General features: G+C 33.8%; 3 protein-coding genes across 3 annotated transcripts; 1 reads left to right on the forward strand and 2 right to left on the reverse strand.

Moving 5' to 3' along the window:
• Positions 1-4,140: 4,140 nt before the first annotated feature.
• On the reverse strand, positions 4,141-10,609 carry LOC111398245. The gene is made up of 6 exons (XM_023025172.1): positions 10,511-10,609; positions 9,880-10,116; positions 9,264-9,504; positions 8,761-8,879; positions 7,182-7,370; positions 4,141-4,381 (listed from the first exon to the last, which is right to left on the reverse strand). The coding sequence occupies exons 1-6, from the start codon at positions 10,607-10,609 to the stop codon at positions 4,298-4,300; spliced, it is 969 nt and encodes a 322-aa protein (XP_022880940.1). The 3' UTR covers positions 4,141-4,297.
• A 4,367-nt stretch (positions 10,610-14,976) lies between these two features.
• LOC111398730 (mitogen-activated protein kinase kinase kinase 1-like) lies at positions 14,977-16,023 on the forward strand. The gene has a single exon (XM_023025790.1). The coding sequence runs from the start codon at positions 15,162-15,164 to the stop codon at positions 15,861-15,863; it is 702 nt and encodes a 233-aa protein (XP_022881558.1). The 5' UTR covers positions 14,977-15,161; the 3' UTR covers positions 15,864-16,023.
• A 1,575-nt stretch (positions 16,024-17,598) lies between these two features.
• On the reverse strand, positions 17,599-19,200 carry LOC111399230. Its single transcript, XM_023026495.1, has 2 exons — positions 18,685-19,200; positions 17,599-18,518 (listed from the first exon to the last, which is right to left on the reverse strand). Exons 1-2 carry the CDS (start codon positions 19,130-19,132, stop codon positions 17,749-17,751), a joined length of 1,218 nt encoding a protein of 405 aa, XP_022882263.1. The 5' UTR covers positions 19,133-19,200; the 3' UTR covers positions 17,599-17,748.
• Between the last annotated feature and the right edge of the window lie 3,745 nt (positions 19,201-22,945).

Below are 22,945 nucleotides of genomic sequence, written 5' to 3' on the forward strand. Positions count from 1 at the left end.
TGGTTGATTTCAAAATATACATATTTGAAATAAATTCTAAAAATACTAAAAGTTTGAAGTTTGACTGGAATTTTGGTTTTGAACAATACCGATATCGATAATATATATGTTCTTGTTTGAATCTCATTCTTTTGAAAAAATGCATTTTTCAGCAGTATTTTAACATCATTTTAACAACATATTCTTCAATAAAATAATATTACATGTAAATCTAAAATTTTTCTTTATTTGTTAACCACACATTTTCCATCAATACACTATTCAAAAATTCATTCTCCCCTCCAAAATGGGGCTCAAACAAAGGCGTGCGCGCGCGCACACGCACACATATATATAATTCCTCCGTCCTATAAAGATAGAATTATTTCTATTTTTCGCACAAATTAAAAAAATACAATTAATATAGTTGAAAACATAAAAAAAATTTAACATTTTTTCTAATATACCTTACATTAAATAATAATTTAAATAAGAGGAATTAATATTTGCTGATAATAAATCACACCAAATATTAGTGTATTAGAAAACTGAAAATTAATTGTACCCTCAACAAAAAAATTAATTATAATTTGAGGCTGCTCCGCCTATGATAGTTTTCATGTTTTTCTGGTACCTTCACTGAAATCCGTTAGGGTTTTGTTTGCACGGAATTTAATTGTACCACCACCTCTACGCATTGATTTTCGAGAAAGAAACACACAGAAATTAAAATAAAGGTTGGAGTCAGTAATTATACGTGCCGTGCCTCCTTTCACGCACACCATGTGACACTCACGAATTGTATTCTATAAACTATTGTACAGAATAACATTGAAATTTGAAACTTTTTTATCTTTCATTTATTCGTATGAAATATTGTTCGATTCAACTTATCAAATATATGAAGTCAACATTTGGTAGGGAATAAAATCAAATTTTTAATAAATTTTAATAAAAATTGATGAAATATATAGTCGAAAAAAGTTGTGAACCCATAAAATATGTCGTTCAAATTAATTGTTGATTTTGATTTAGATTAAAATCTGAATTTTAATTTTCACCTAGGTTAAAATTCCTTTATTTATCAACCAAGATTAATTAACGTGTTTGAAATTTTGGTTTTATCCGCTAAAAGTTGATAAAATGTATAGTTGAAAAAGTTGTGAATCTCAAGGACGAACCAAGAATTATAGTTCAATAGGAGCAAGACAGAAAATGAGCAAAAATAAATTGTGAAAGAAATTTAAAAAATCAGAAAATTTAAATTTAAAAAGGTCCAATCGAAGGTTTTTGAAAATTCAGTGGGAGGCGGCCGACCCCACTTGTTCCTTAGTGGGTCAGCCCCTAGTAAATCTCATGAAATATATAATTAATATTAATTGTTGACTTTGACTATATTAATTAATGTGGTTGAAATTTTGTAACAAATAATTATGTAGTGTGTGTCTCTATTTGTGTGTTTGTTTATGTATTAAATTTCTGAGGAGATGCTGCTATTAGGTAGTACAAAATGTGCGATCCCAGGCATCTCTGATCCATATGCCAATACTTAATTTTTAAACAATGGAATCTAATATTTATAAATAATTTTCTGCTTGATTATAATTTGAAAATTTGAAAATATATATATATCAAATAGAAGAATATCCTCTGCAGAAAGTTTTTTTTTTTTTTAAATCTTTTACCATCATGAAGTTAAATAATTGAAGTAAATGCCAGTAATTAAAGTAATAATGACAGCTTATAAACCATTAGTTATGATATTAGTTTTATAGCCAATGTTTAAGTAATCACATGCTTGTCTTGTGCCCCCCTAAGGCATCAATCTTTTTATAATTTCTTTTGTAAATAAGTTCTTTATCTTGTTTATAATTTGTTATGAATAAATTAATTGTTAGAGTTTCTTTCTCTGAGTGTGTATTTTTTTTTCCCTCTCTTGTGGTTAGATGTAGGAACTGAAAAATCGACGTAAAATTTTTTCGGAGTAAGAGAAATGAATTTGTTAATACGAATTAAATTACATTTTAATTATTATAATAAAAAGTTTTAAGGAATTGACATTAAAGAATCCGAATTGATTCAATAAAATTTCGATGATGTCGAGCCCTGAGCTTAAAGACTGAATACGAAGAACGGGATCTAATGAGATATTTGAAACGGCATGCTTAAAAGGATAAAAATATTAATCTTCGCTTGTTCCCAAACCACGTAAAATGGTACCGCGTAATCAGAGACAAGCTTCTTCAGTTTGGAAAAAATGAAAGCAAGAGTATATTGATGATTTCTCACCGTCCAAAAAGAATTTCTTCATAAAGAATGAATTTATGTAAATTCTATGTATCTATCTTCAACACCAAGAGTAGCCCATTAGTGCATTGTACGTGCCCTTACAATGTGTAACCCCACCACGAGGGACATTTCCATACTATAATGGACAATACTTGCATTTATTTTTTATTTTTTATTTTTACTAAAGATATTCTCGTTTGCTCTCTTTCTTGCAAGATGGATAAGATTCTAGAAAATACAAGTGAATAATATAGTAAATCAACACTTCACAAGTCAAATGCATCTAAGTACTTTGCAAATGAGATTTTATAAATTCAAAATTTAAATATTATGCACCTAGATAATAGACAAGTGGTTCATTCATCTTTCTATTGTAAGTTTCAAGAACGTGAAGAACTTCGAAAATATGCATGCTTGTGCAATTCATTCTATCTGTGCAAAAGGGACTGCAAGCATGTGTATGTATTTATTTGGTGGGACAAGGCTGCAGCGGCAAAGGTCCCTTTCTGAAGGATGGGAGACAAAGACACTACATTGCCACCTTCCCACTTCCTCACCTGCTGCTCCTCTAATTATATAATCAATGAGATATACTTGGTGTACATGATAAAGCTGTATAGGATTTATACGGGACGTGTCATTTTTTCATTGGGACTTGACAAAAATAAAAATAAAAAATGCAACCATACAGTTGTTGCGCCCTTTGAAACACCCACGGTTTTCCTTTTACTTGGCTACGTAAGTATTTTTTCACCGCTTCATTTTGATAAGTTCTAAACTAACATATTTAACGACAACCACATACTATATTCATTCCTTCACTTGGTTCATTGCTTGATTTTTAGTAGCTTCACTGAGGTATTTTGTAGAACAAATGCATTCTCCACCAAGACCATGTTCTTCTTATTACAGAGTACAGGCTATAGACTAGCTTAACGATTTCAGAAATACAAAATATTGGAAGCAGCAACGCCTATCAGTAACCAAGTAGAATGCATGTTTGTGAATATTCATTGTTCGCTGTTCAAGAATTCTTGTTTGGATAGTTTATATCATCCACATAGTATTTTGATATAAGATTTCAATTTTTCCGTGTTTTAACAGTAACCAAACATAAAAACTAAAACAAATTTGATTTGCGATCGAAAAATTACCATCACCACTATATCATCCAAAACTCAGAAATCTGAAGATATGCAAGCGAGGTAGAATACAATATAATCAGGGACGGAGCCACCTTAAGTCCAATGGAGGCAAATGCCTGCACTAAACTTTTACCAATAAAAAAATAAAAAAATAAATAAATATATAATATATAGATATAAACAATGTGTCCCTCTCGCGAGCTCGTGCCAGTGCCCCTGCATCTTATCACAGACAATATATTTGGAGGAAGGGTTCCAAATGGAGATGCAATCATGTGAGCATAAACTGATAAGCCAAAAAATGAGCAAAACCAAACAAAACAAAATAAGCCCCTATTTGTCATCCATTTTCTTCCATTATTTCCCATTATTTTTCTACAATACTCATTTTCAACCACACATTCTTCATTAAAATAATATTACACGTAAATAAAGAACTTTTCCTTCTTTTTTTAACTACACATTTCAACATCAATTATTATTCCATAATACATTCTTCCCAAATAATGGGTGACAAACACACCCTAAATTGAATACATCTCTGTGCTCGCAGTTCTGTCTGCTGCATTCAGCATAGCAGTTCCTTTGTGTTTCACACAGTTGCATGTAAATCCTAATCTAAATCACTGATAGATAACATCAGATTACAGGGTATAGGATTATCCACTCCTTTCAAATAAACAAGCTAGCAACACTTTGTACTTGAATGGCTTATTGAATAAACTCATTTTACCAGCAAACTCATTGATATTAATTAATTAGGCACTTGAAAATATGCTGGAAACATCACAGATTGACTAGTAGTAGGTGTCAATCAACCAATAAAAGAGACTTTAAAAAGAAACGGCTTCAACGCATAACACATTAGCAAGAATCATCCAGAGCTAATTAGATCCACGTTTGACAGTTTCTTCAGCTCGTGTTAGTGCATCTGTGAGCACATCTACAGTCCAATCCTTCATGTCTTCCTGAGATGGAAATTAAACCATTGAGCATAAAGATTCCTAGATCAAAGAGAACAGTAATAATATCATGTGGAGAAGGAGATAAGAAAAAGAAGCAAAAAGAGGGGGGGAAAAAAGCACGAAACCAAGTGACCACACAAAACTATGTCTATTTAGAGTGAACTGCTCTACTATTATTATTTCTTTAATATTGTTACCAAGATAATCAAAACTAAGACTAAGTGATTATTGATTTTGTTCTTCAGAAATTTTGGTGCAAAAGAATTAGAAGCTACATATTAGTCCACGTCATCAAAATCATTACAAAGAGCAAGTTAAATATGCACTTTCTGGAGGGATCACTCGATTTCAACTTGAAGCAAGTCTCTCATTTTCCTATTATTTGTCTATCTGCAAAAGCCTAAGTTGAGCCATCTACCCTAGTTTCATTGAACAAGAAGCAAATTTGCTTTGGCCTTCTCCTCAGTATCTTTATGCACAGGTGTCCATCCAATCCACTTGTAATAATCTTACAGTAAAAAGGCTAAAGAGATTCGAGTCGACAAAACATGCCTGTTCCAGATAACCATTAAATTGCTCAAAATACTGAGTTCTTGATAATTATTTGGGCTTATTACTTAAAGTAATATTCACGTTTGTTTACACAAAACAGAGGCAGAAATAATGGTAATCAGAAGTAGACAGCTCTAAATATCATTTCAATTCTATTTCTTATGTCTGTGTGACCTCAATAGACTCAACATAACTCCACAAAGTCTTATAGTATAATTAAATAGGATTAGCCGCATGAACCTTCTTTGTCCCATCTGCATTATCAAGGATCATCCCAGTAACGAAGGTTCAAATCTTTTCTAATTCCCTCCAGATATGGATCTATGATACACTTAAAATATAAAAAATCAGTACAGGATCCCAAAGTTGAAAAAATGTCCAATTTTCATGTGCAATGGAGTACTTGAAGGTGTCCATATCTTATGAGGATCACTTTTATGTTGGTCAATGAGTTCATAGTTTAACGTCAAACAAATCCCCACCCAGTGTCTTAGAGCTTGTTTGATTCAGATTAAAATCTGATTTTAATCTAAGTCAAAGTACAACAATCAATATTAATCATATCTTTCAAGGATCTCACTACTTTTTAATCACACATTTCAAAAATTTTACTCACAATCTACTAAAAAAATCTAATTTTAATCCTAACCAATCACCCTCTTAATTTCTTTTAGAAATGGACAATTTCATTTTGTAAGAGTTTGAATCCTGATTAACTTGTAGGTCAAGGATATGTCAATGCCATTTTTAGGACAAATGCTAATGACAGTGAACTTTTTAAGATCTTCAACACCCAGTTATAGATTCAAGGACAAAATTGTAAAGTAATATTGCATAACTATAAGATGCAATATGTTGTGCAAACAGCCTTAATATTAACGCACCAAAAATGACTTATTTTCTAAGGCTAAATTTTTTTCCCACGTAGTAGCCCGATTTAAAATTTTATAGTTCAGTCTTGGATCCAATCCTAGATTCGTCCCTGCATACATCATACAGAGAAACAGATGCCAATTCACCCATTAGTTTTTTTTCATTTCATGATATTCAATTGTACACAAATTTATTAGACTTTATATATATTTTGGTAGAAAAGAAAACATGAGAATAAATCTCTATTGCGGATTTTTTCTTTTCCATTTCAAATTCCTAGATGAAATCTAAGATCCAATTTGAGCTTGAAGAAAGAAGTTTTGAAGTATGCTCTAAGGCCAATCTACATAATGGATCAAGACATATTTTCTACTTTTATTACACTTATTAATGAGAGAGATGAATATGTCATACTAAGGTAATTCAAGTCAACGAATTAAAGTAAAGGAAAGGTAATTCAAGTCAACGAATTAAAGTAAAGGAAAGGTAATTCAAGTCAACGAATTAAAGTAAAGGAAAGGTAATTCAAGTCAACGAATTAAAGTAAAGGAAAGGTAATTCAAGTCAACGAATTAAAGTAAAGGAAAGGTAATTCAAGTCAACGAATTAAAGTAAAGGAAAGGTAATTCAAGTCAACGAATTAAAGTAAAGGAAATATATTTTTAACGATGTTAAAAAATGAAACCTTCATGCCTTGAACGCTAAATTCTTAAAAATATCTAACAATTGAAAAAAATAGTTGAGCTTTGATACTCCCAGTATGACCAACATAGTCTCCCAGTGAGAACTACTTTAGTATCTCGGACGAGATTCCAGAGTAATCATGAGGGCACTTGTTCAAGTTAGCACATACATTACTATAGGACTAATACTTTCCGTATTATTATTTTTAAGTTAGGAAAATTTCCATTTCATTTCTATTATAGATTTTATGTATAAATAGGGGTCTAATTTTTCAATTACATAGAGTATTAAATTGATTGTTATGTTATTCAGATACTAAAGTTTCTGTCTCAAATTCTTTCTTTCTTTCTTTTTCATATTTCTTTCCCGTTCTGCATCAATTTTGGCTCCTCCTAGACGAACTAACCTTAGTAACTAAACTAAAGTACAAGGATAGCATGGATGATACGCTGGATTACATAATAATGCATGAGAGTATGAAATGAAGGTACAATAAAAGCATGAAATCATTCAACCGCAAACTACTACGTGTTAGAATTGAACTGAAGGCAGAAGGCTGCCTTTGGGGAGTGAAAGTCCATAAAATTTTGAATAAATATAGGTTTTGCTTTTGTCTGCTGAAAGGGTACCTAATATTTTTTTCAAGTGGTTTAAACCAAGAAAGGGAAAGAAATTGATGAAGCTTTGATTTTACCAAGTGCATTGGTTCCCCAGTCCTTATTCGTGCATTTGGACGAGCAAGCTTAGATTCAAATGGAGTTCTTGGCCGTACTTCCTGAATTTCTTCCCACTCCTCACGAGTCAGCATCCTAACAGTTCCCTGACCAGAAGGGGCATTCTTTATTTTCCGCTCGATCATCTCCTGAGACTTGGACTCATCAAGCTGTCAGCATGCAAGATTATTACCATCAGTTGCAAATCACAACTTCCTTAATATAAAACACAGCAAAACTAATGAAAATCAACATAGAAGGAGATGGATTTTTATTATGTAATATGCGTATAATGACCAGATCAAAGATAACTCCTGACCACAGACCAAAGAGAGACCTCAAATTTTATTTTTTCTGGGAGACAACCTGAGTAATTTCCAACCAAATCCCAGCGACCTTCTATAAGATCTTTAAAGTTAGCAAATAGTATGGCTTCCATCATTGGTAGCTTAAACGGCTGTTTGTTTAAAAGATAACTACATTCTCAAAATCTGAAGGAATGAAACTTTTAGGAGAGCATAAATATTAAGGAAACCCATCTAATTGTCAAACCATTTGTTAAGAAAAAGTTAAAATTGGTCACCCAATTTCAAATTCTCTATCTTCTTTGTGCTTTCTTAAGAAAGGCTAATCATAACACCATAAAACATAATGCCTACAATGGGAAGTGACAACCATATGGATGGAGCCACGCGTCCCTTCATCCAACGGCCATTATCCGTACTCTTACACTATAAAAGCTCACACTTAGTGCCAACTCAAGGTACTGCAAGTTTAGACTTTCAAGCTATAACTTTGCTCTCTCTCTTTTTCTATACATTATTTCCAAAACCGACCCCCTTGTTATATTGGAGGCTCACATTTAACGCCATCTCACACTCATATATTTATTCAACAAACTGACTTGACTATCAGAGTGCACGCGGCCGACTCCACCCCCACCCGAGGAGGCCACGTATGACTAACGATCTATCCTAGAGGGCAAAAACACGACTTAAGTGGATGTGAGAGGTATTGGAACCTGTTTGCTCAGAGGTATGTTTTGAGGGGCTAACAGACTACATTTACTTGCTTTTAAATGCTTTAAAACATATTCAAGTTATTGCTCTCGACTAACTTGTTTCTTTATCTATATCCCATTTACCTCCAAACAAATCCATGTTGTTACTCACAACTAAAAGATCATGTCAAACCAAAATAATGGTTTGAAATGAGGGATCATAGTGACGACGTCTTGATTCCACTGCACTATAGATTTGAAGATTCCATTACAACCATAAATTCAAAACTTTCATTGAAATAATCATATGACCTCAAGCCATATCAGATTTTCATATGGATTAAATTAGTTTCACCTATATACAAGCTACCAGATAAAGCGTAAGCATGAACATCCCTCTATTGTAAAAACACTAAATCAATTGTACATAGCATGTCTAAGCAACAAATCAAGATCCAATTTAAACAAGATATTCTGGGAACAAATAAAAAATACCGAAAGCAAAAAATTTTAACAGTTTGGTTTAAATCAAACTCCAGGGTTGGAACTGCAGAGCATACCCTTAGACAGAGACCTGCAGCCCTTGGTGTCAATGCCAATGCAAGAGGTGAGTCTGGCCGTGAAGATTGCTGTGTAAAGTGGCAGCAGAAACTGGAATGTAGCGATTTGAGACAATGGCCTGAAATAAAATTCAGCGTCAAAAATAAAAATTTGGTTGAAGCATCCAATGAAAACTCGTTTGAGATAACGGCCTATAGTTCAAAAATTAAAACGAAAAATTAGATCTTGAATAAAAGTGGTAAAATGGATCACATGAAAGGTCAATTGGGGTTTAAGAGTAAACCATCTGGGATAGTATCTTCAGATTCACAATGAAATCTCAAAACAAAATCTTGATTCTAAAAATAAGCCCAATATGCATCCTGGGTTTCACATAGAACCGAGGATATATCAATATCACGACCAGAAATTCAAGTATAAACTAAAAAAATGACATTTTCCTTCAAGAATTGAAATGGGTCTTGAATGGGGGGTTTTACGGCTATTGAGATTAAACAAAAACCTTGAAGAAAAAGACGGAGAGGCGTGTGGTGATAGAATGGAGAAAGTGGGCTTGCTTGGGGTCTTTGAATTGGTGGATTTGAGAAGATTAACTGCTGGTGACAGTATTCTATAGCGAGACGCCGTTGTTGTTGATTGCAGTCTGCAGATACTGAATGATATGCTTCATTTTTATTTGTTATTTTGTTTTTGTGTATTTTCAGGTGCAAAGGGAAAACAGGATCGAGGGTTTTGGTGAGGTTTTAGAAGCTTAGTACGTTTTGTACATTATTCCTAAAATGTTGTACTCTTTCTATTTCTTGAGACGACCAATTTCGATCACTTGTGGCACGTAAATATGTCCAGATAGCTCCTGGCTTCCTACTTCAAGACGAGCTCGGAGTCCATTGGAAAATGAATAGACGGACGTAACTCATTTTGCTAATATTTTCTCGACCTACTTCTGGTTTGAGTAATGCTATTTAACTTCATTGAGATTACAATATCAATTTAGGTGGCACTGAATGATAGATGTTGACCTCGTGATTTGTACCTTCCACGTGGTGAACCAAGTGTCACTCTACGTGTTCCTCCTTGCACACAATAGCAAACGGTCAAAGCACACAATTGGAACTAACAGGGATGGTGGCGGCCGTATACACTTCAACGATCAAGTCAATGGAACGATAACGAGAATAATATCGAAATTGTGTAAGATATTGGGGAGGAGAATATATGTTATACTTGTGTGCGGAGTGCCAAGTATACTTGGAGAGAGTTGCATTACCTTTGTCTTTTACCCAACCTTTGGTATTTATAGGTGAAGGACGCCGTTGGATGTGAAACATGTGTATACATCTGACGGTGTGAGGCGTCTGTTCATAGGCGTTAATCAATCGCATTTAGAGGGGACGGGTAATCAATCATCTGAATTGAGTTGACATAAAATTGAGATGTCACATCAATCAATCTATGAAGGTAAAAAAGGATTCTGACACAGATATATTTCTGAAACTGGTGGTAGAAAGGCTTCCTTTGCAAATGTGCTTTGGCACTCCTCACACTTCGATAAGTTGGGGGATGCCTCGACATTACTTTGGATATGCTTGTGCGTCGCGACATGTTTAGTTTGAGGATCGTGTCACTTTGGAAGGGCCTCAGACCAATTCGGAACCAGTTCGGCAAGACACTTGGTACCTTGCTAAGGGGTAAGCTAAATGTGCCGAGGTGGATTAGTGAGGGGCGTAAAAGTAGTGGGCCTCAGACCACCTCGGAACCAGTTCGACAGGACTGGTGGTAGAGAGGCTTCTTTTGCAGATGTGCTTCGGCACTCCTCACACTTTGATAAGTTGGGGGATGCCTCGGCATTACTTTGGATATGCTTGTGCATTGTAGCATGTTTAGTTTGAGGATCGTGTCACTTCGAAAGGGCCTCAAACCACTTCGGAACCAGTTCGACAAGACACGTGGCACCTTGATAAGGGGTAGGCTAGAAGTGTCGAGATAGATTAGTGAGAGGCGTAACAGTAGTGGGCCTCAAACCACTTCGAAACCAATTCGGCAGGACATGTGACATCTTGCTAAGGGGCAGGCTAGGCGTGTCGAGGTGGATTAGTGAGGGGTGTAACAATAGGTCAAATGAAATGTGAATTAAATGACTTATTTAATTTCATTTATCATTTAGGGTCCGTTTGATTGCGAAAATGAAATTTGGGTGGAAAGAAAATGAATTTTAGAGAATTGAATTGTTTAGAAATTATTTTCCTGAAAATTGTAAATTACTATATTTGATTAATATAATTTTTCACGTGGAATTCGTTGAAATAAATGTGTTTTTTGTGTTCTTTTGGCTTTGTTTTAAATGAAAATTGTTAATTAAAGGGATAAATTTTATTGATATTGGGAATGAAATTTGTTTCCATTGCCAAAAACAAACAAAAAAACAAAAATTCAAGAAAATCATCTATTTTTGGTGTTCGTTTGACTTTATTTTATATAAAAATTGTTAATTAAAGGAATTTTTTTTTTTTTACAATTAGAGATAAAATTTGTTTTCATTGCTATTAAAAAAAAAGGAAAAAAAATATTTGCTATAGTAACCGAAAAAACCAAAAAAAAGAAAAAAAAATCCTATGTGGCAAGGCAACCAAGAAATCCATTTTCATGGAAAAAAAAGCCATCAAACACCCTTAAAATTGAAAAATGGAATCCATGGAAAATCTCTCCTATCAAACATATCCTTAATGTCACCTAAATTGATATTGTAGCCCCATTGAGGATATAAAACATTATTATTTTGGTTTAGTTATGGCCATAATGTCATTCACTAGTTTTACAAGCTGTGGATCTCTTGATTTATTATCTCATTTATTAAAATTAAGGGTCCGTTTGATTACAAAGATGAAATTGAATTGAATTAAAAACGAATTTTAGGGAATTGAATTGTCTAGAAATTGTTTTTCTGAGAATTGTAAATTATTGTGTTTGATTGGTATAATTTTTCACGTGAAAAATGTTGAAATAAAAGTGTTTTTTTGGTACTCGTTTGACTTTGTTTTACATAAAAATTGTCAATTAAAAAGATGGATTTTACTAATATTGGAGATGAAATTTGTTTCCATTGTCAACAAAAAAAAAACTCAAGAAAATCATCTATTTTTTGTGTTCGTTTGACTTTGTTTTACATGAAAAATTTTAATTAAATGGAAATATTTTTTTACAATAATTCTTAAAATTTATTTCCATTGCTAACAAAAAAAAAAAAAAAAAATCTCTACAGTGTCCGGAAAACAAATTATCACCAATATGGTGAGAATTAAAATTCAAGAAAAACTTTGTCAATTAAACATGCCAAAAGTGGAATTTGAAATTGTTTTTCCATTTTCCTTAGAAAATAAAGGACTATTAAACATGTCCTAATAGTTTAAAAGGCATAAAAAGGTGACGATTAAACTTCGTGCATTTTCATAATGCCCCGAATAAGGAAAATACATAGAAAAAGGGGTGCAACTACTCTTTTAAACGCCAATGCAGGCCTACACATCAAAATGTGATACGTGAATACCATTTTTTATTTTTTTATTATTTATTTAAAACAATTCTAATTTTTTCGTCATTTTTTGGACTAATGACTGACGTGTGCCTGGACACTAATTAGTCTGAACAAGAAAACCATTTACTTCTAAGAGGGTCTTGCGCTCTAAATTTTCAATTATTTAATTTTTGGAATCTTAAAAGGTATCTTGTTGCAGGAATTATTATGTAATTATTATATTTATGATTTTAATTGTTAGAATAATAAAATTAAATATTAAAATTAAATAGTTTACGCCTAAATTTTGGCTAGGCATACTTTTTGAGGTTTGATCGCACTAACTTACCATACCTTCTTTTAAAGCACTGATCAGAACGTGTCACAACTCCACCAAGCAATAAAATTATGGGATTCATTGTTACTTAGCCGATGACACAATTTGAAGAATAACAATATTCCTTAAATACTATTAAGAATCAAAAATTAAAATTACATGGGAAATCTCAACTTTCAGGAAATAAAGCTAACAGATTCACAACTTTCAATTCTTTGCAAGTAGTTTTTCCACTTTTTAATATTATAGTATTAACTTGATTCTATCGATTAAGATATTGGTCATCGGATTATTGATTGAACCAATGGATCATTGATTATATCAATAGATAATTACCTGATTTTTCTTTAATTTTTAATTTTTTGGTTGTAAAGTTCCCAAATTATGTCTTCGAGACAAAATTTAAAATTTTATGTTGTTTGTCACTATTTTTTTTTTTAATATCTCTATTCGCATGTAAATTATATTTGTAAATAGAATACTTGTGTTTAATTTTATAATTTTGTACAATATATATGTTTATGTACAAACATTTTATTTATTAAAAAAAAAGATTTATCTATATACATATTAACAAATTTATAAAATAGCTTTTTGACCATAAAAAAGCTAATAACACGTGTTTTTAAGATTTTTCACTTGATTAATTTAGAAACACACTACACGGACCTGTTTCGTCAAGAAAGAAACAAGTTGGGGCGAGCCCCACAATTTTTTTTTTAAAATACATGTGGGCCCGCCCCCAAATAGTGTAAGGCCCTTGTGAAACACTGCACCTGTACGTGCAGTGTTTTTCATTAATTTATATGCACTAAATTTTTTTAGAAAAATAAAATTTGACATCAATGAAAGTAGGTGATTGCTTGTACAAAGTATGGGTTAAAATTTAAATTGTCACGGTAATTTCTTAAATGTTTTACAATTATCCTTGAACTTCAAAAGATTTTCGAGATATTAACAAACCATTAGAAATCTTTCTGAGTTGTTACTGAATTTCAAAAGTGTCACTTGTCATCACCATTTTAAAAGTTAATGCACTTGGTTGAATCCCAACCTTAAGGGCCCCCACCGACCCTACCCTGGACCATCGTGGAGGAGGTAAATCGCAGGATGTGCCTCCCAGGAGTCAGGGTGGAGAGCACATGGATAGGCCAAGGCTGTTAACCCATAGGGTAACTCCCGCTTGTAACAAAACCAATTCCACCTTGCGGAGAATCGAACTCTGCACAATGCCGCGCTGAGCCCTATCCGCCCTCCCCTTTGCCACTGGGAGATATGCCATGGGGGCTTAAAAGTTAATGCACTTGATTCAATTGTAGCTGAAATGACAAATATGATAACATTCAATAAATTTATAAAATCCATCAACTTTTAAAATGGTTGGTAACAGAGTAATGGATAAGATAATATTTTGGTCCAAAACATCTTGGATAATATTTAAAGTTTATTTAGAAATGGGGAAAATTTCGAAAAGTTTAATGGCATTTCGAAACCCTTTTAACTTTTAAAGACAATTGAAAAATATTTGAAAAAAATTCAATCATAAAGTAAATATAAATAATTTCGATGATTGAACTAGTTTGTTTGGTTTGGAAAAAAGTTATATTAAATTTAATCTCGATAATTTTTAAGAAATATGAACCTACTGCCACCTGCATAGTCAACTAGATCGATGTTAAGCATTTGCGTACATATGATTAGTCATAATTGTAAATGCAAACCAACTACAAATTTATTTGAAATATAAACATCTCTCGAGAATTATGTTACCTCGCATATATATGATGGGTTTATATAATGTCAATTATATAGAGAATGACAAATGTAAAAGGAGAAAATATTAAAATAAAAATATTTAAATGAATGTATGGTTTAGCCCCTACTGATTTTTTACTACAAATCAAATTTTTAGTAGAAAAGTTGATCAAGCGTATGATCGAAAAGTTGATAAACGTGTGGATTCCATAAGGCCCCTGTTTGGTGCTAATAAAAATTAAGATTTTAATTCAAATTAAAGTTAATTTTAACGACATATTTCATAAAATTCACAACTTTTCAATTATATATTTCATCAATTTCTATCAAAATCTACTAAAAATTTAATTTTTAATTCCCATCAAATTGGGGCTAAATCGATGATTAAAATTAATTATTGACTTTAAATTAAAATTTTATTCATTTTTTGACTAAACCGACATGGACTTCCGAGTAGGTTGGAATTTATGTAAAATTAACAAAAGCAACACCAAAAGGAAAGAGAGAAAGAAGGAATATTCGAATTAATCATATAAATGCCTTCGCGTAGCTGAAAAGTCTTTATTTACAAGTAACATTAACGTAGCATGCATCAAGATTTCCAAAGACATTACGTGCCTTAAAACACTACCGTTATCATTACAAGCAAGACCAACTCAATTTCCCAATGTTTCCACCTTACACAATCCCCAACTTGTCCCTCCAAACTCTCTAAAGAATGTCCATCACGTTTAGACAACCTTATAGTCTCCAAATGTATCTCCTCAACATTCATAACTAACTTCCGCTTTCGAAAAATGGAGTCCTCTTCCTCCACCTCCGCCCCCGATTCCTCCCCACGGCGGCCCTACCGCTTCACTCCAACGCAACCCCTCACCGACCGTGCAATCCGTGCTGTTCGCCACCGTCTCCGCCTCCTCCACCGGGTGGATTCCATGTTCTTTGTACTAGGAGCGACGGGAAATGTGTACACCGTTAACTTATCCACTGTCCCCTCGTGTACCTGCCCGGATAGGACAGTTCCGTGTAAACATATTCTCTTTGTGTTAATTCGCGTACTTGGAATTCCACTTGATGATTCTTGCCTTTGGCGTCGGAGTCTTAGGCCGTGCCAACTCCACCGGCTGCTGAGCTTGCCTACTTCGGACGAAGCTTTGGCCGGAGACCAAGTGAGGGAAAGGTTTCACCAGCTGTTTTTGCAAGCGACGCCGAGTAGTTCGCGGCCGTGTGTGGAGGTGGAAGGTGGCGCTGCCTGTCCGGTTTGTCTAGAGGAGATGAAGAAAGGAGACAACGTGGTGGCTTGTGGGACTTGCAAGAATCCAATTCATGAAGAGTGCTTATTGGCGTGGAAGAGGAGTAGCCGGAGAAGATCCACCACTTGCGTAATCTGCCGTGCACGGTGGCGTAATATTGCAGAACAAGAAAAGTATTTGAATCTCTCAGCTTATATTAATGAAAATGACATGCCAGAGGGTCATGATGGTCGATGTGGCGGTTAATTCAAGAATCAATGCCTTCACATGTTAGAGTGAAAGTTAATTAGTAGAATTTAGGGTTTAAATTCTTCTGTAAATACATTTCTTTAGATTTTAGAGCTGCAATAATTTGTAAATAATTCATATTGTTTTCAAAATCTAACTCTAGAGTAGAATCTATTTATTCAAGATCAGTATTAATTCTTGTATTCTTGAATGAGTGATTTGTCTTCTCTCGACTTATAGCAACTGTGTTGTTTTTTTTATAACGATATTTATGCAATTTCTTTTAGCGTTAGTCATGCGGGTAATTGATCAGTTCTCTCACCAATGTTTGCAACAAAAAATAAGCAAGTTCTTGTTCGAATTCGTACTCTTGTTCATTATTTCCACTGTTCCGCTGCATCAACAGTCGCCAATTTTTTGGGTTCTTTTTTGGTAAATCCATACAAGTAAGATCTGTAAAATTTGTTATATGAAAAAAAAAAATGTATAGAAAAATCCCACACAAGTTTATTGATGAGCTTGTTTCACTCACGAACTTGCACAATTTTAGCTTATTTTTTTGCTAGATCTTGTGAGTATAGAACGTTTTTGATGTATTTGTTAGTGATATTTTGAAAATTAGGAAAGACGATGCAAAAAAAGATGCTAAAGTGGAAGAAGTCAAAAATAAAGAATATGGGGCAGAAAGGCAGCGCCCAGGCGCTACAAAAATTGAAAAAAAACGAAGATTTGAGGTAGCGCCTTAGCTTAATTTTTCACGACGCTTAGGCATTGATTCCTACCGCTTAGGCGCTGTGCCGGGGTTGTCTAGGGCGCATTTTTTGCCCATTTTAAAGTCCATAAAAACCCTACTTTCTATACAAATGGAGAGGCATCTATAAATACAAATTTCTCACACTTTTGAGGGGAATTCACAAGAATCAAAAGATGAATTTAAAGGAGGAAAACATCAAGCAATTGGAAGTTTAACACATTGATTGAAAGAGGAAGGAGATCTTGGTCCAAGAATTTTAATTTTTCTTTTGCATCTTTACTACAAATCTGGTGATATATTTTAAGACAATTATTTTTTTCTTCCTTCATTATGAATAGTTAAATTCATTGTTAGGGTGAATAATGTAACCAATTGGGATTCTTTATATTTTCTCATCAAGATTTTTGGTTTTTACTATTTCATGTATTGATTTTACTATGAAGTGAATATATTAAATTACTTGATCAATAACACAATGATTTTGTAAACCTTTTACGAATAGAGATATGAATTTAGGATTTAGACCATATAGTAAAATTCGGTAAATTGGTATAACGAGTAGAGATACCTATCCAATTATTGCGGTCATAATTGAATTCGTAGGACAAAGAACTCGTTTAACTAAGTTGAATTTGCATTGAGATATGAAATTTAATTAGTTAAATAGAATCAATGAGAGCTCAAGAAGGATAAATTGAATATAATAGAAGAATTCGATTGAATACTACATTAGATGTAAATCTTAATTTGAGATGTAAAGGTGATCAATAGGTGAAGCTATTCTGTCCTAACGTCCATTCATTATTTGATTTTCAAAACAATTGTGTGTGCATCTATTTATTTTTTAGTATTTAGATTAAAACTCAAATCCTACAACCTTTTATTTGTTTTCTTATAGTGCTTAAAAAAATTGAATTAAGAGCTAGAATATATTCCTTGTAGGATCGACAACCCGAACTATTAGGTTCAATATTACTTGTTACGGTCCGTACACTTGCGGAAATAAAATTGACAACATTTATTCATAATAAAGTTCATACAAATAATTATACATATAGTGGACACAATGGTTTACCCTTTTAGCAAATAAATCTGGTTTTATTCCAATCTTCAAGTGAATTCATAATCTGCAGAGAAACCCCGATAAATTTATCTCTTGCACACCACTCCACGGCCATCAAACCCACTTGCACAGTTCAGATTTCCATACTCAAAAGTGTTCGACGAAATTAAAGATTCGGTTTTCTTGAACCTGGCAACTGCACAATCTGTAGAAAATAGACCTGAAGAAGCAAATTCTCTTTGTCCACCCAAAACAGGCATGTCTATTCCCATTTTAACCCTACTCGTATAGTTTCTTGCATATGTTTGGCCCAAAACTCCATTAACTTCACCACTTAAAGAATAAAACCTGAATCCCAGATCAAGATGTGCGAAACAATCCTCTTCTGTAATGCCATATTTATGTACTTTGGAGTCATGTTTTGTTATAGGCACAACTGTTGCTTTAATCTGGAAATTGTTTTCTACTTCAATTACTACTGAATTAGTGTCGCTGCCGGATCTAGCGATGGAAACACCAGTTGCAAGTTTTCGTTTTGCACCATCTTGGGGCAGGAGGAAGACGGGGACTCCATTGAAGGACATGTTTAAATGGTCGATAGAGTTCTCCCATAATCCTGTCTTTTGTGCTCCAACAAAGATTTGGTGATCATCGAAGAGAATTCCGAGAGACTGAACCCATGTAAAGTCTCGTCCCATGTTGGCATTTCTTCTGCCGATGAAATGGGCGTTTATGTGCAGGTTGGAATCGGTTACTATGCAGAATTCCTTGTCCTTCTTGCCATGGAAGTAGAAGGTGATTCCATCTGCGCCAACGAATCGGGGGTCTTGGCACACTGCGCCTGGCTTGTTGCAATCTGCTCATATTTTTGCATGAAATTTTGTTAAATTATGCATTGATTATGGAAAACTTACACGAAAAACAGAAAATTAAGAATATTTGAACATTAAACGAATCACCTAGTCATTTTAAATATTTGACAAACAGAAAAATAAGCTAGCTTATTGAAAGAGAAAACTTACTGCAGACAGGGCTGCAAGTGACACAATCAACTTCACAATAATCTGGACAAGCAGCCGGGCACCGGTGTTCCATATTGTAGCATGTACCGTACGCTTTGTTTTTGCACCGGACTCTCTTCCCGCCGGCAGCTTCTGAACCATCAGGAGGCGGAGGACTTGGTGAAACTGGTGGCATTGGCGGCTGTGGTGGGATGGGCGGAGTTAGTGTTGGATTGGGAGTAGGAGGCGGCGGCTTAGATGGTGGTGGAACACAAAACGGCTTGCATGATTCACAATCAATATCACATGAACGTGGGCAACTTTCCGGACAGTATAGGTCCTTCTTCTTGAAACATTCATTGAATTTTTTGTCTTTACACTTCACTTTCTTTGGCTTGCGGGTTGCGCCCTCGGCCACCAGGGCCACCGTGAGGAGGAGGATGAACAATAAAACTAGGCGGCGTGTCATGTCTTTTCTGCTGTTCGAACTTGTTATATTAGACAATGGAGGAGATTTTTCTGCATAGAATAGTAACTAATGGTGTCAATTTATAGCGATTGAAAAGTGAAGATGATTTGCAAGAGCATTAATTGAGTGTTTTCTTTGTTTGTGATTGAAGTGTTCATCGATGTATTTTGTTACTTCACATGGAGTTTTCCTGAAAAATTGTCATAGTCAACCTTCATAAACCTTTGTAAAGAAGTTACATTAATTTACCAATGTGGAGGTGCTGGTCGAGTTAATCAATCTAAATTTACGAATTATTCTAAATAATTCCTTGGTCGATTAATGAGAAATTAACCAAATAAAGTGTCCCTCATTTGGTGTTGTAAAAATTACGAAGAAAAGTCTTACCTTCGCTAGGGATGTGGGTTTATAAGGAAATTCGATTACTCTTCTTAATTGTCAATTTTTAGGATGAATCCTCAAATGTGATTGATTATTATCGTCATCGAAATCTAGACTTGTCCATGCAAATGTGCAAGATGAATCTTTAGACATGAATCTTCATACATGTGCAAGTACATCCGAGCTAGAACCAAAAAAATAATCCATAGTTGGCTTCCAACAGGGTTACATCGATAGTTAAAGAGTCAAGCCTTTAATGGAGCGTGTGATTCTTTCTAGTTTGAGAAGGATTGAGAGGGATCACATAGTTTGAGCGAGAAGAGATGATCTAGTACTTCACTAGATGGAAATTATTGAAAAAAATGTGAAGAAAAGCCCCAAGTCCCCAAACATGGGATAGTTTAGTGTTTTTAAATAATTTACTCTTCTTAATAAATTAGACTTTTGAAATGAAACCCAAAAACCAACAAATATGAACATTTCGTTTTTTTATTTATAAGACATGAACTTACTATAATGATAGAAGAAACAAAAACATCTTCAAAATTGGTGTGTAACTTTTGTGGGATGTTTGATAAGGTAGAAAACAATGTGAAATATTTTTAAATAAGAAAAAAAAAATCTTTTTATTTTGGTTAGAGATTATAGTTTAAGAAATGCAGTTTTTGCTCGATCTCTACCAATTATTCATGGCAAAAAATTATATAAATTCTGAGGTTGACTTTTTTTGCTTCCTTTTTTTTTTGTTGGTCAATGGCTTTGGAGTCAATCCATGATCTAGCAAATATTCAACTTTAGTCCATACCTTCCCAGGTTACAACCCAATGAAACCCTTTTAACTTGTTTAAGTAATTTGAAGTCGACGACGACAACAACAACAATAATAATATTCTCCAAAGGGTCAATTAATTTTATTTCTTTTACTAGTTTCAGCTCAAAAAATCACCTTCTTCAGTTATGGAAAAAACTAGAATATTTAGAGCTTGTTTGGGAGTGATTTTTCACCCCCAAAAAATTGATTTTTTGATCGTTATTTCACTATTTCAATCGTAAAGTTTGACTTCTTCTTTCACAGGTAGTCCCATTTTTTTCCTAACGGTCACAAAATCAATTTTCAAAATCACTCCCAAACGCAACCTTACATATTATGTTCTTTTTAAGTTTCGTTTTGTCTAATTAAGAAATTCAGATTTCAGTTCTGTATTGTACAGTCGAGTCGTGGCTTGTGACTTGAATATTTTTAATCGTTTCTAATGAAAATTTTTTTGGTACTAGAATCTTATGATTTTAGTGCATAAATGTAAATTCCCGAAACAAATTAAATAAGAGGTGTGATGAAGTGGATTTTTATGTTGTCAATTCTTGGAATATTTGTTGTGTTTTTTGCCTGAATTTTTTATTTTGTGAATCCTCGAGTCATTTCACGTTGAGTGCTTATGCAAAGAGCCCTATATTGCATTATAAAAATGGAAGCTAAGTCTCTAATTATGGTCACTGCTTTAAGAAATGTTGTAGGTCGATATTAATTAATTTATAATGAAATTACAAACTATTAAATCGTAATTTACACATCATAAAGCCGACTAAACTAGATAATGAAAAGACAAATTAGAAATAATAATATTTAAGGTTTAGTGACCCAAATGAATATTTGCTTAAAGTTGAAGTCTCTTAAATTTTTTCGTAGATGTACTATGTTTTGTGTTTAGGACTTGAATTTTGCTATTTTGTCTGAATTTTTTTGTCCGAATGGTTGACATCCCGTCACATGCCTTGGATTCCGCGTGAACAAAAAGTCCAAAAAAAAGTGAGGCCCTCGCCATTATGAGAGTTGGTTACCTCCTTTGTCAAAAAAATTCGGGCATTGTAACGGAATTGTTAGGACTTTGCTAGTTGATATTTTGATGCTACTCTGGCTAACGATTACGACTAGTCTCAGCTTGTATCCAACCTCGATTTCGATGTTCCATGACTTTAGTGCAAAATCTCACCGACTCAATCTTCTATTTTATAAGTCGGGACTTTATAATTCATCAATACTTTGATACTAACTATTTTTTTTTTAATTTTATTTTATTTGGGTAAATGGAAGGAGCCACCTTACCTCCATCAAGTTACAATCCATGAATTTGACTAGGAGCATTTTATAACGAATCCATAAAGACAAAATAAACAAACAAATAAATAATAATAAATTGTCATTTTATAATCACTTATAAGAAAAACAACTATCTTTTCTAGTCTGGTTACTCCAATTGCTTCAATTTTTATTTCGTGCAGCTAGAAGACCTTTGAAGCTTTCTCTTTATATCCTGTGTTAGCTAACCAATTGGTTAAGAGTGCATGCCTGTAGTAAGGTCGTTTCAAGTTATGTATCAGTTTGGCCTCAAATAGGAAATATTTGATAATTTTTTTAGAGTAATGATATTTAGTATTATTGGTATTTAACACGGTCTAGGTGACAACATTAGTAATATTGAATTACATGTTCAATTGCATAAATTATATAATTTCACATTTAATTGAATCTATCACATAATGTCATATAAATTGATACTAGATAGTATTATTTTTTTTCTTACGAGAAACTTATCATTGACCATTTGCATCGAGATATCGTGTCTAGCTATTTCTTTGACAATTTCATATAATTATTTGTGAGAGATGTGAAATTTTCCCCTGACATTGTGACATTTCTCTAAAAACACGGGGGATGATGTTTTCAAGTGGATTGGTCTTCTTTCTCTACAGATCCGCATGTTGATCGATATCTAATTTGCTAATAGTTTGTAGTAATGAGACGTTTTATCCACAGTTTAGGCTTTTCTTCGTGGTGTTTGATAACAATATAATCAAACTTAAGATGCTAAAGCAAGAAGCAGCGAGAGTTTGTCACGCAAAAAGCAAAAACGATGAACTGGATGAGACTTAGTGAAGAAGTCAGCAAGTTGCAACGATGAAGAAACAAAAGGTAGGGAAATGGTTCCAATATGCAGATGATGACGAACCAGATGACAATCAATCTCAATATGCTTTATGCGTTCATGGAACACAGAGTTGTGAGAGATCTGAATGACACTAGTATTATCACAATACATGGAAGTTGGGGAGGAATGAGAAACACCCATGTCTGCAAGTAACCATCGCAACCACACAATCTCAGTGATAGTGGATGCCATAGCTCGATATTCTGCTTTTGTAAAGGAGCGGGAAACAACAGTCTGCTTCTTACTTTTCCAAGAGATAAGTGAATCACCCCGAAAAAACGACGCATGCGCCTTCACGCGCCACCACCGTCTCTGCGCATGGTCCTCAGGCGCCACCGCCACGCTCCATCTAAAATCGACACGCGCCTGACCGAACGTTTCCTTTCAACTTGCTGAATAAGGATCTGGTGTCCGTTTTCTTAATGGATCTCCAGTTTGGTCGGAA

The sequence above is a fragment of the Olea europaea genome, chromosome 8, assembly GCF_002742605.1.
Source record: "Olea europaea var. sylvestris chromosome 8, O_europaea_v1, whole genome shotgun sequence".
Classification (NCBI taxonomy): Eukaryota; Viridiplantae; Streptophyta; class Magnoliopsida; order Lamiales; family Oleaceae; genus Olea; species Olea europaea.

Excerpts from the sequence above, each read along its gene's own strand:
- LOC111398245 (XM_023025172.1), bottom strand. The coding sequence starts at position 10,609 with ATGCCGAGGCATCCCCCAACTTATCAAAGTGTGAGGAGTGCCGAAGCA. Across the intron at positions 9,505-9,879 it reads ATACGGCCGCCACCATCCCT|AACCTCACCAAAACCCTCGA; the intron begins GTTAGTTCCAAT and ends CTAAGCTTCTAA. Across the intron at positions 4,382-7,181 it reads CTGGGGAACCAATGCACTTG|GAAGACATGAAGGATTGGAC; the intron begins GTAAAATCAAAG and ends TTTCCATCTCAG.
- LOC111399230 (XM_023026495.1), bottom strand. The coding sequence starts at position 19,132 with ATGACACGCCGCCTAGTTTTATTGTTCATCCTCCTCCTCACGGTGGCC. Across the intron at positions 18,519-18,684 it reads CACTTGCAGCCCTGTCTGCA|ATTGCAACAAGCCAGGCGCA; the intron begins GTAAGTTTTCTC and ends AAATATGAGCAG.
- LOC111398730 (XM_023025790.1), top strand. The coding sequence starts at position 15,162 with ATGGAGTCCTCTTCCTCCACCTCCGCCCCCGATTCCTCCCCACGGCGG.